The sequence below is a fragment of the Aquarana catesbeiana genome, linkage group LG07, assembly GCF_042186555.1.
Source record: "Aquarana catesbeiana isolate 2022-GZ linkage group LG07, ASM4218655v1, whole genome shotgun sequence".
NCBI classification, from domain to species: domain Eukaryota; kingdom Metazoa; phylum Chordata; class Amphibia; order Anura; family Ranidae; genus Aquarana; species Aquarana catesbeiana.
In genome coordinates this window covers 259,174,080-259,187,146 of record NC_133330.1, presented here as the reverse complement: position 1 = coordinate 259,187,146, position 13,067 = coordinate 259,174,080, and the positions used below count along the sequence as shown (strand labels likewise).

The following is a 13,067-nucleotide window of genomic DNA, read 5'->3' as shown; positions in this document are numbered from 1 at the left end:
ATACACTTTTTTGAATTAAGTAATAAGACAACAGTAAAGTTAGCCCAGTTTTTTTTATATTGTGAAAGATAATGTTACGCCGAGTAAATTGATACCCAACATGTCACGCTTTAAAATTGCGCCTGCTCGTAGAATGGCGACAAACTTTTATCCTTAAAAATCTCCATAGGCAACATTTAAAAAATTCTACAGGTTGCATGTTTTAAGCTACAGAGGAGGTCTAGGGCTAGAATTATTGCTCTCACTCTAAAGATCATGGCGATACCTCACATGTGTGGTTTGAACACTGTTTTCATACTGCACACGAGCTGGGCGGGACGGGGCTCGTTTAAAAAAAAAAATTATTATTTATTTTACCTTTTATTTTTTATTTTTACACTGTTTTTTAAAAAATTGTGTCACTTTTTTCCTATTTCATTTAAAATTTTTTATTTTTTTTCTTATTTATTTTACCTTTTATTTTTACACTGTTTAAAAAAAAAAAAAATTGTCACTTTTATTCCTTTTACAAGGAAAGTAAACATCCCTTGTAATAGAAAAAAAGCATGACCTCAGATCTCATATTTACACTTAAATGCAATAAGAAAAAAAAAAATGGTCATTTAAAAATGTTTTACCGTTACTTGGTTGCCCCCCAGGACTTATACACAATGCTATAGTGCCTGGCCACCACATCAGTGCAGGCACGAACTAAGCAAAGCAAACAGGTATTTGCGGTAAGCAGACAGGTAGCGTGGTTCTAAGACAGTCCAGGTAAAAGGCAGGCTGAGTTCAGAGAATAGTCCAAAATCCGCTCCAAGATCATACACAGGGAAATCCAATCTAGCAGAGCAGGGCAGACAGACAGGGAGCTGATGAGGAACAACACACGTATCACTGTCTATCACAAGCATCTAAATGAAGGCTTAGTTGGCTTATAACAGGTTTCCACCCAGAGACTGACCATATTGATCAGCCTGCAGGTGAACAAAGACAGGGAGAATGCCATAGGCAAATCCTGGATGCTGGAATAAGGGGCAGGAGAACTAGATGCTCCTGACATTATTATAATAGAACCATAGGATAAGCACTTACTTTGATAGGATGATAATGCTCTTCCTACTTGCTGGTATAGCTGCTTAGATGCCATCATAATAATGTTATCAGGGAATAGGCATGTCTAGCTCTGCTTAATGATGAGATTATCAGATCATCCATTTTTTTTTTTGCATGTTAGACTCCATATCGAAAATGAAGAGGTTACTAAAATTACAAACATTCTCGTACAAAAGAATTATAAATTGGAAGTGATGTAATGTATTGTATTGTATTTGTATTGTATTTTCGGACGAAAACTGTACCGATTAAATGGAAATCATACAATCTGGTATTGTGCAATAAAAACGTTCATGCTTGTCCCATCAGATAATTTTGCATGACCTGTCCTTGATCAGCTCAGGAAAACTGTGTACTAACGATCAGATTATCGTATGATTAATACGAAAGCAGTATTTTTCATACGATTTTCTGATCTTGTGTACTAGGCTTTACAGTCTGCAGGGACTTAGAAAAATAATGTAAATACCCTGGTTATTCCGTCCCTCCCCTCCATAAATATCTAGCAGGGTGTGGAAAATCCAGCTTTCCCATCTACATTTACCATTAAAAAGGAGATAAATTACATTTCTTTTAAGACAATTACCATGACACCTTGTAGTGGAAATACTAATTTATATTTCATAAAGGAAAGAATTAGAGGTTTCAGATGGACTTTTTCATACTGATTAACTAGTTAGCACTTTAGTACATTAACCCTTTCACTGCCAGTCCCTCTTCTCCACTTTAAACCTCATGTAGCCAGATCATTGTTGCAAGGTTTCACTTTTATTTATTTTTAACTTACAGCTTTCAGAGTCTGTAAAAGACTTCCCCACCAAACCATACATTTTCTGAAAGCATAAGACTGGTAGAATTAAAAGCTGACTTTTAGGTCCCATGATAATTATGTTTATCAAACAGGGATATTTTTGATAAAAATATACTAAAATAATTATTAGCGCTTACAAACACAGCATAACAGAAAAATCCCTACTAAATGTGAAATATAAAACTGTATCAAGTTAATATATAACAAACGTTTTTCAATTTTACATTGTGCCTTTTTTTACATTGTCTCTTTTTGGCAAACTGTGAAAAGCAAAGGTATGCAAAATTTCTAAGTGAGCAACTTATGCTAAGCATTTGGAGGTTATTATTTTTCACTTACAGCTTTCAAAGTTTGTAAAAGACCCTCCAAGCCACGCATTTTCTGAACGCATAGATTCGGGGGGAACAAAATGGTGCCATTCATTTTGTAGGTCCTGTGATAGTTGTGCACATTTTATCACAATTTTTGATAAAAAATACACTCAAATCATTATTACAACTCACAAAAATAACATAATTTAAATTGTGCTTTTTTGCAAATAAGCAATCGGAAGGTTGGCTTCCCACCTATGCATTGTGCTAATGTCCAATCACATTGGTGTGTATTTTGATACAATTATGCAGCTATACATTTTATTGCAATGTTTTATTGCAATTCAACCATGAGCTTATAGCAGGTTGGATGCAACTGACTTAAGGCATACTGTCCTGGCCAGCATGTATGCATATGTCTGTGGCAGAAAAAGAATTAAACTACAATTGTACTCTTTTAATTTTAAAGATGTTACCTACTATTCACACTTGGTAAAACATGATTTTTTTTGTATTCGGCTTAATTTTATTCCATTTTATTTTTTTAACAATATTTTTTTACCAGCACAGTGCAGCAAAGTATTAGTATTAAGTTTAGTTTGGATTATGATGAGATAAATTGTGATTGATCTAGATTATTTTTGAATTTCCCAAAAAAGTGTCTTAACTCTTTTGGTTTTTATATTAAGCATGTCTTGGCTCCATTTTTTCATAGTACTCAATTTAAAGAACCTTTGTTTAATGATGAACTACCAAGTCGTATCATCTGCGGATATGTTATAGTGAAACCCAATCTGACAGAGTTCACTGAAACGTCTGTGAAGTTCAATGATGGGACCATTGAGGAAAATATTGATGTTGTTGTCTTTGCTACGGGATATCGCTACTCGTTTCCATTCCTCGATGAATCAATTTTAAAGGTTGAAAACAAAATATTTTTATACAAAAGTGTCTTCCCTAAAAACTTGGAAAAGGCCACACTGGGTGTGGTTGGTCTTATTCAGCCCCTTGGTCCAATTATGGCAGCTTCAGAAATGCAGGCTCGATGGATAACAAGAGTCTTCAAAGGTAAGATTTTATGACTATACTGGAAATGTACTACATCAGGTTTCTTCCTATGGTTTTCAGTTTTAGGTATAGGTAAAAATTGTAAAAAACTAAAAAAATATTATTTTTTAGAAGATAATAATTGTGCTTGGCCTATGAGCTCACGAAGGAAAGGTCCTAATTTGTAGACAAGCAAAATAAATTCAGGGCCAAATTCGAGAGATCTTATTGACCTGCATATAATTCTGGGTTGCTTTGAATTATTGGTCCAAATCCATCTGCGTTTGTGTTCATGCCAGAAAAGGCTATTCCAGGTGTTCCTGCTAGTTTACTCACAGGTCCCTGTGATCTGCAAATACATTTAATCGTGTACTGTGCTTCCAGGCCTGTTCTTTCATTGTTAAACAAAAACAACAAAAAATTCCCAGCTCAACTTACCAGCCAGCCTGCAACAAACCGAATTGTCCTGTCTCACAGTTCACATTAAAAACAGGAGTTTTGTTTGCACACATTTGCAAATGTGTGCAAATGAAACTCCTGTTTTTAACATGAACTGTAAGACAGGACAATTTAGTTTGTTGCATGCAGGCTGGTAAGTTAAGCTAGAAATTTTTCTTTGACATACGTCGCCCTTCCATGTTTTCCTTGCTGTTAAGGCCAGTTATAGGTTGGGGCAGTTGCCATATGTTTGTACTGTTCTTTCACTGCACATATTTAGAGAAGCAGCCCAGGGACTTTAATGTGTTATGTCATTACATTATAGTGCAAATGTTGTCCGAAGGCTAAACTTTTCTTTGATCAAAATATTGGTTTGAAAACTTTCCTTAACAAAAAAAATTGATTATATACACAAAGTCTTGATCGCATTTTTCTATTTTTTGCATAAATAGTAATATTGCTATAGTGAGTAATACACATATGGGTACACTTTAATAGTATGGTCTGGGAAACAGACACACAATTCTGTGCTGTTTCTTTAGCTGCCTGGCATGTTAACAAGATTCCATGTTGGCTGACAAACAGTACCTGGTTGTTTCTAAGGCTACATAATGTTAGCATGTACAGTACCTTGCTAAATTGATGTTTGTTGGACCATTATTTTTAAAGAAAATTGTAACTTTGTTAAAACCATTAAATGACTAGGGCTGTATTTGTGGTTTGTGGTGCTCTAAACACACTTGAGTGATGGGGAATATCCTTACAGAACAAAACAGACCACGTAACCACACGATTACCACAAAAACAATATAGAATTGTGAACAGAAAATGAGTGACATATTTTCTTGCATAAGGACCACATAATGAACTTTAAAAAATTAGTAACTGAATTTGATCATCAACAACAATATATTTAGGCACAAAAAATGAAAGATTATTATGTACTTTCCTATCCAAAATATGGGATCTTTTTGCCTGAAAGGCATTGATATTTGGGCAAATAAATAAGCTAAATAAGCTATAAAGATTAAAAATACCACAATGTCATCATCAGTAGAAATGCTGGAATATAACATGGTCTCCAGTGTGGTCTGTATTACATAGAATAAAAGCAGTGATCTGTGCTCCTTAGGCGGCCCATGTCTAGTGCACAACATGTGATGATGATGCTCTTCTCCAAGACTCAAAATGTCATAATTTAGTTCATGCATTAGGGACCAATGTGAGCCAGGAGATCACACTCTAGTTGTTGGAAAGAGTGTTATTTGGTTATTAGTAAAGTGCTGTAGGTTAGTGAGTTATAAACCAATATTTTCAAAAGTGGTTTTAATGTCTTATTCTTATCTTTATACACTAATTGATAAGCTTATTTATATATAACTGCACTTACCCTTTAAGTACCCAATTTCCACTACTAAACCCCACTTTTATTAGTTAGGTTGTCATGCATCCTGATTGGTCAATAACCCTTTCAGTCTATGCTCTAATTTCCTGTTGCAGCAATCAGATTATTGCCACTAGGTTGCGTCTATCCTGTTTCCCTGTAATCATGGTCTGCTTTTACTGTGCAGTATTTAGGCTGCCTTCAGAGCATTCTTAGTACTCTTAATTGCCAAGGTTCTGTATCTTTGACTTTGTCTCTTAGCTTGTTTTACTCCTAGTTCTTGTCTGCTCTCAGTCTGTCTAGACTCTGTTACCTTCCTAAAGTCTGTCTAGACTCTGTTACCTTCCTAACACTATCATCTCTGATCCTGCTGACTTGAGATGTTTAGCTTTAGTTGTTCTCTGCAATGGCCATTGGCTGTTCACATTGACAATGCTATGGTTTCTATCATGCCCCTTTCAAAGAGTGCACTCTTTTTAAGAACAAATAATCTGGCACTTACAGTAAGTGTCTGGAGGCACCCAAATGACCAAGGCAAATTAGGCATCCTCAAAAGGTGGCTACTTAAGGTGAAGTAGGCCAATGTACAGTGGCTGTTATTGGGTCGTCATGTATTGTGCTGCGTTGCAATGCAAGAACACTGGCTCGGTGCACTTAGGTGCTATTCAGAATGAATGGCATTGCATCACACCCCATAACATGTACCATATGATAATGCAGCACAGTGGTGTAAATAAACCCAAACAGAAGATTTTTTTCTATATTATCTCAGTGAAACATAGCATGGAAAAATCAATGTATGCTTATATTAGACATGTGCGGTTCGTTTCGCTCTGAACTCCAGTCGAATTCTAACTGTACACGTATTGCTGAAATCAAAGACTGTGTGTGTTATTAGAGTCATTGTAATCATTTGATGAAGATTTTTATTTTGTTTGTTCACTTTGCCACATTCGACTCGACCGATTCCAAATTTATTGATTCAAACGTTTCTAATCGAAAAAAATAGATGAATTCAAAGAAAATTCGAAGAATTATGAATACGAATTCCGAATACGAATCCCGAATTGAACGAATCAACCAAATTTAACAAAACAAAATAACTAGTTTAACAAATCAAAACAAAACAATTTTTTTGTCATGCACATGTCTAGCTTATATTCGAATGTTTTACGTTGTTAATGTTAATTCTTTCTAGGTTTGTGCAAATTTCCATCACAAGATGAAATCCAGAAGGACATTGAACTGAAACAGAAAATCTTATTAACAAGGTATGCCTTCATTCTTTCTGGATTCAGGGTTAATTTGAATCTGAACTGCAGCTTAAAAAAAGTGAAATAAATAGGCAAATAATAGGAAAAAAAGAATCTTTTACTGAGTATGGTCATAAAATAATACTGGCCATCATAATCAGCTGTCCCCTGCAGTAATTCCTTCCACCACTAGATGTTCTCAGTATTTTGGGCTGAATGATGGCCAGCTTTATTCAACCCACTTTTTCTGAGCCCAGGCTGTCATGGACCCGTCTGCTGGAGAAATATCATCACACAGCCTGGCTGAGAAAAATATTGCATTGAACAAGACCCACCAGTCACTACGTGAGTGCTATTCAGTGCACTGCTCCACCACCCCAGGAGGAAAAAGAAGGACTGTCTAAATAACCCTTGGATAAAAGGCATGTGGGGCGCTTGAGATAGGGGGATGTTATGTTAACTAGCTTAAGTGTAAATATAAGTGAACTCCAATCACTATAAGAGTATTTACATATACACAGCTAGATCTGAGGATTCTTTGACAAAAGAAGTACGGTAATTCAATTTGCAGTATACATTTATTGATAGGGTTATATAATATTTACAAATAGCACACCAAACAGCATTTACAACATAATGTAAAGTATAAGTATATTGGGTTACATAATATTTACAATTACACAAAAAAGCATATTTTCAATACAATGTACAGTACAAGGAAGGAATTTAAGTGGTTCTAAAGTCAGAATGTTTTTATCGTAATGCATTCTATGCATTACGATAAAAACCTTCTGTGTGTAGCAGCCCCCCTAATACGAACCTGAGCCCATCTCGATCCAGTGATCTTGCAGGAGAAACTCGGCTGCCCGGAACTCTCCCTCCTCGTTGACTGAGACAGTAGCGGGGCGCCATTGGCTCCTGCTGCTGTCAAAGTCAGCGAGCCAATGAGGAAAGAGAGCGGGCAGGGCCAAACCACGGCTCCATGTCTGAATGGAAGCACGGAGCAGCGGCTTGGCTCGGGTGCCCCCATAGCAAGCTGCTTGCCATGGGGGAACTCGACAGGGGGGAGGGACCAAGAGCGCTGGCGAGGGACCCTACAAGAGGAGGATCTTGGCTGCTCTGTGCAAAACCTTTGCACATAGGAGGTAAGTATAACATGTTTGTTATTTTTAAATAAAAAAATTAGACTTTAGTATCACTTTAAGCCTGGTACACACTATTACCCCGTACACACGGTCGGATTTTCCGATGGAAAATGTCCGATCGGAGCGTGTTGTCGGAAATTCCGACCGTGTGTGGGCTCCATCGGACATTTTCCATCGGAAAATCCGACACACAAAGTTGGAGAGCAGGAGATAAAATTTAAGATAAAATTCCGATCGTGTGTACACAAATCCGACGGACAAAGTGCCACGCATGCTCAGAATTAGGGATGAGCCGAACACCCCCGGTTCGGTTCACACCAGAACCTGCGAACGGACCGAAAGTTCGCACGAACGTTAGAACCCCATTGACGTCTATGGGACTCGAACGTTCGAAATCAAAAGTGCTCATTTTAAAGGCTAATTTGCATGGTATTGTCCTAAAAAGGGTTTGGGGACCTGGGTCCTACCCCAGGGGACATGTATCAATGCAAAAAAAACTTTTAAAAACGGCCGTTTTTTCGGGAGCAGTGATTTTAATGATGCTTAAAGTAAAAAAAAAAGTGAAATATTCCTTTAAATATCGTACCTGAGGGGTGTCTATAGTATGCCTGTAAAGTGACGTGTGTTTCCCGTGTTTAGAACAGTCCCTGCACCAAATGTCATTTTTAAAGGAAAAAATCTCATTTAAAACTGCTTGCGGGTTTAATGTAAAGTCCGGTCCTGGCAATATAGATGAAAATCAGTGAGACAAACGGCATGGGTACCCCCCAGTCCATTACCAGGCCCTTTGGGTCTTGTATGGATATTAAGGGGAACCCCGCACCCAAATTAAAATAAGGAAAGGTGTGGGGCCACCAGGCCCTATATACTCTGAACAGCAGTATACAGGCTGTAGGTTTGTTGTTAAGTAGAATCTCTTTGTAATTTTGAACGGGTACATTTTTAACGTGTTTAGCTCCAGCCAAAAAATCTTTTTTAAGCTTTTTGGAAAACATAGGAAAGGGTTATCACCCCTGTGACATTTGTTTTGCTGTCTTTCCTCCTCTTCAGAAGATTTCACCTCACTTTTTGTCCCAATGGATTGGAAAGCATCAGTGGAAAGGAGAAATGTTTTTCCCATATTAACTCTTACAGGAGAGAATTTCCCTTCCTAGGGGTAGATTTCACTTCCTGTTGTCTCCTTCCATTTGCAAGTAGGAGTTGTTTGTAAGTTAGTTGTTTGAAAGTAGGGTCCTGCCCTATATACTCAGCAGAAATTTGGGCCTTAGGTGTTGCTGTGGCCACAACACTGTAAGCCTTCACAGGGCTCTGCTGTGAAATATTAGATCAAGAATTGTAATTACATGCCCCTGTTGAACAGGAGCTGAAAAATTAGGCCTTAGGCACTGGTGCTGGTGCCACAACACTGCAACCCCTCACAGACACTCTAGTTGGAATGCAGGAACGAGCCCTGCTGCAAAGTATTGCATCAAAAATTGTAATTACACGCCCCTGTTAAACAAGGGCTGAAAAATTGGGCCTTAGGCACTGGTGCTGGTGCCACAACACTGCAACCCCTCACAGACACTCTAGTTGGAATGCAGGAACTAGCCCTGCTGCAAAGTATTACATCAAAAATCGTAATTACACGCCCCTGTTAAACAGGGGCTGAAAAATTGTGCCTTAGGCACTGGTGGTGGCACCCAGAACCAAAAATGTTCTTACAAGCTATCAGCGTGATGATTGAGGAGGAAGAGGATAATTACTCAGGGATAGTCACTCAGCATCAGCATAGGCAGTCTTTGAAGGGATCTGAGATTTCAAAAAAAATTATTCGGTTACATCAGCATCAGGTGCTTGGTAGCTGGTGGTGATCCAAGACTCATTCATTTTTATGAAGGTCAGTCGATCGACCGAGTCAGTGGACAGATGCACCCTGTGATCGGTTACCACGCCTCCAGCAGCACTGAATGTGCGTTCCGAAAGAACGCTGGATGCAGGACAGGCCAGTAGCTCAATTGCATACTGTGCAAGCTCTGGCCAGTGATCCATCCTCAAGACCCAGTAATCCAGAGGATTTTCGGTGGGAAAGGTGTCCAAGTCTGATCTTGCCCCTAGGTATTCCTGCACCATGTAAAACAGACGCTGGCGATGGTTGCTGGAACCGATCATACCTTGGGGCTGCGGACCAAAAAATTGTCTGAACGCATCGGTCAGACGGCCACCTTCTCCACCGCTCCTTCTTTGACTGACCGAAGCCTCAGCAACACGTTGTCCAGAAACAGGAGATTGTAACCTCCCAGTCTCTGGGAACGCGTTGCACAGACCTTTCTGCAAGGCCTCCCGAAGATGTTTCATCCTCTGCTCCCTCTGCGATGGCAAGATAAGGTCCGCAACCTTACCCTTGTAACGTGGATCAAGGAGGGTTGCCAGCCAGTATTGGTCCTTCTCCTTGATACCACGAATACGAGGATCCTTACGCAGGCTTTGCAGGATCAGGGTGGCCATGCAGCGTAGGTTTGCTGAGGCATTCGGTCCGGAGTCCTCTGGGTCACTAAGGACGACATGGTCCGCAGCCACCTCCTCCCAGCCACGTACAAGTCCATGTGTTTCTTGGGACTGATCCCTTAAAGACTGCTGCTGATGCTGAGTGCCAGGCTCCACCTCCATACTGACACAATCTTCCTCCTCCTCCTCTTCCTCCTCGTCCTCTTCCTGTGTGATCGGCGGGCACGCAGGAACACTGTCTGGATAAAGGGGGCCTTGAGAGCTAAGGAAGTCCTCCTCTTCCTGCCTCTGTTCTGCCTCAAGTGCCCTGTCCATTATTCCACGCAGCGTGTGCTCCAACAGGTGGACAAGGGGGACAGTGTCACTGATGCATGCACTGTCACTGCTCACCATCCTCGTGGCCTCCTCAAATGGTGACAGGACAGTGCATGCATCCCTGATCATGGCCCACTGACGTGGGGAAAAAAAACCAAGCTCCCCTGACCCTGTCCTGGTGCCATAGTCGCACAGGTACTCATTGATGGCCCTCTGCTGCGTGTGCAGCCGCTGCAGCATGGCCAACGTTGAGTTCCACCTGGTGGGCATGTCACAGATTAGGCGGTTCTTGGGCAGGTTAAACTCCTTTTGGAGGTCCGTCAGCCGAGCACTGGCATTATATGACCGGCGGAAATGCACACAGACTTTCCTGGCCTGCCTCAGGACATCCTGTAAGCCCGGGTACCTGCCCAAGAACCGCTGCACCACCAAGTTAAGGACGTGAGCCAAACAGGGCACATGGGTCATTTGTCCCTGTCGGAGGGCAGAGAGGAGGTTGGTGCCATTGTCGCAAACCACCATTCCTGCCTTAAGTTGGCGTGGCGTCAACCACCTCTGAACCTGCCCCTGCAGAGCTGATAGAACCTCTGCCCCAGTGTGGCTCCTGTCCCCCAAGCACACCAGCTCAAGCACCGCATGGCATCTTTTGGCCTGCGTACTTGCGTAGCCCCTTGAACGACTACGGAGCACCGCTGGTTCCGAGGAAGAGGCCATGGAGGAAGAAGAAGAGGAGGGGGTGGAGGAGAGAGGTGTGTCACAATCATTAGCATTTTGGAGGCGTGGTGGCGGAACAACCTCCAACACTACTGCACCTTGTCCTGCATCCTTCCCAGCTGCCAGCAGAGTCACCCAATGCGCGGTGAAACTTAGGTAACGTCCCTGTCCATGCCTGCTGGACCATGAGTCAGCGGTAATATGCACCTTACCGCTGACCGCCCTGTCCAGCGAGGCATGGACATTGCCTTCCACATGCTGGTAGAGAGCCGGAATCGCCTTCCGTGAGAAAAAGTGGCGTTTGGGTACCTGCCACTGAGGAACCGCACATTCCACAAACTCACGGAAGGGGGCAGAGTCTACCAACTGAAAAGGCAGCAGTTGAAGTGCTAGCAATTTTGCCAAGCTAGCATTCAACCGTTGGGCATGTGGATGGCTGGGAGCAAACTTCTTTCGGCGGTGCAGCAGCTGGGGCAGGGAAATTTGCCTGGTACAATCTGACGTCGGTGTACCAAAATCAGATTGCCCACAAGTACGTGGCTGTGACACACCTAATTCTACACCTTCATTCCTCTCAGTGCAGGTCTCAGAGAGGACTGAAGGTCTAGTGGGGTTGGAAATCTCAGCTGATGAGGAGCAAGCAGAGGTCCTCTTTGTTCTTTGGTGTGGGTCTTTTAGATACGCTTGCCAACAAACTGCATGGCAGGTCAACATATGTCTGGTCAAGCATGTGGTACCCAAGCGGGAGATGTTTTGGCCACGCGAGATACGCTTGAGACATATGTTGCAAATAGCAGCGGTGCGATCTGATGCACTCGTCTCAAAAAAGGCCCACACCAAAGAACTTTTTGAATAACGCGCAGAGGCTGCAGCGCTCTGCACATGTGGAGCTTTGGGGTGTGATGCAGTCAATGTGCTGCCCTTAGGCTGGCCCCTGGAGGGCATCCTGCCTCGTTGGTGATGTGCCGCCTCCTCCTCCTCCTCCTCCTCCTCTCTCCTATCAGGCACCCACGTTGAGTCAGTGACCTCATCATCCCCTCCCTCCTCATCACTGGAGCAAACCTGGCAGTATGCTGCAGCAGGGGGAGCATGACTGCCAGATTGCTGTCCTTCTTGGGCACCCCCTCTGTCCGTGCTCGTGTTACTGCCTTCATCGAGCTCAGTATCATCATCAGAGCCTTCCAAACGCTGGGCATCCTCCTGGAGCATGTACCCAACACTGTGGTCAAACAGTTCGAGGGACTCCTCAGGAGGACATGGTGGGGCTAGGGAAGGAGTCACTGATGACATTGAGCCAAGGGAAGAGGCCGCTGCTTTGCCAGACAAAGTACCCTGGGCATGGTTGAGAGAGGATGAGGAGGATGAGGACGGCTTGGTCATCCACTCGACCAAGTCTTCCGCATGTTGCGGCTCAACATGGCCAGCTGCTGAAAAAAAGGCCAAGCGTGTCCCATGGCCACGTGCTGATGAGGATGCACCGTCTCCACGACCAGCACTAGACACAGAGCCTGCTTGCCCTCTCTTATTGGCTTGTGACTGTCTGCCTCTCCTTCTTGGCCTTCCAGACATACTAATGGCCTGTAGCTGCACTAAGCTGGGATATATATATATATATATATATATATATATATATATGTACTGATACTGCAGCTAGCAAAATCAACTGCCTGCCTGTAGTATGAGAACACCACCAACCTTCTACAGGTAGCTTTAGCTGAACACTATGAGGTGGACGCACCCCACTAACTTGTAGGTTTAGCTGAACACTGTGAGCAGGACGCACTGCACTAACTGTAAATAGTCTAGCTGCCTGACTGTGGTACTAATAGGATCAAAAGAACACCAGCAATTTTCTTTAAAATACTGTAACAAGACAAGCCTGCCTGTCAGTAAGAAGATAACAAGAACGGATCTAGCTGAACACTGTGAGCAGGACGCACCCAACTAGCTTGTAGGTTTAGCTGAACACTGTGAGCAGGACGCACCCCACTAGCTTGTAGGTTTAGCTGAACACTGTGAGGTGGACGCACCCCACTAACTTGTAGGTTTAGCTGAACACTGTGAGCA

General features: G+C 42.2%; 1 protein-coding gene across 3 annotated transcripts in view; it reads left to right on the top strand.

Annotated features, from left to right (window-relative positions):
- The window catches only part of LOC141103549 (dimethylaniline monooxygenase [N-oxide-forming] 2-like), a 133,983-nt gene that overhangs the window by 103,291 nt on the left and 17,625 nt on the right, over positions 1-13,067 (top strand). For all 3 annotated transcript variants that reach the window (XM_073593250.1, XM_073593251.1, XM_073593249.1), the window contains 2 exons: positions 2,933-3,285; positions 6,285-6,357. In XM_073593250.1, coding sequence (XP_073449351.1) covers positions 2,933-3,285; positions 6,285-6,357 — 426 coding nt within the window. The remainder of the gene's footprint in view (positions 1-2,932; positions 3,286-6,284; positions 6,358-13,067) is intronic.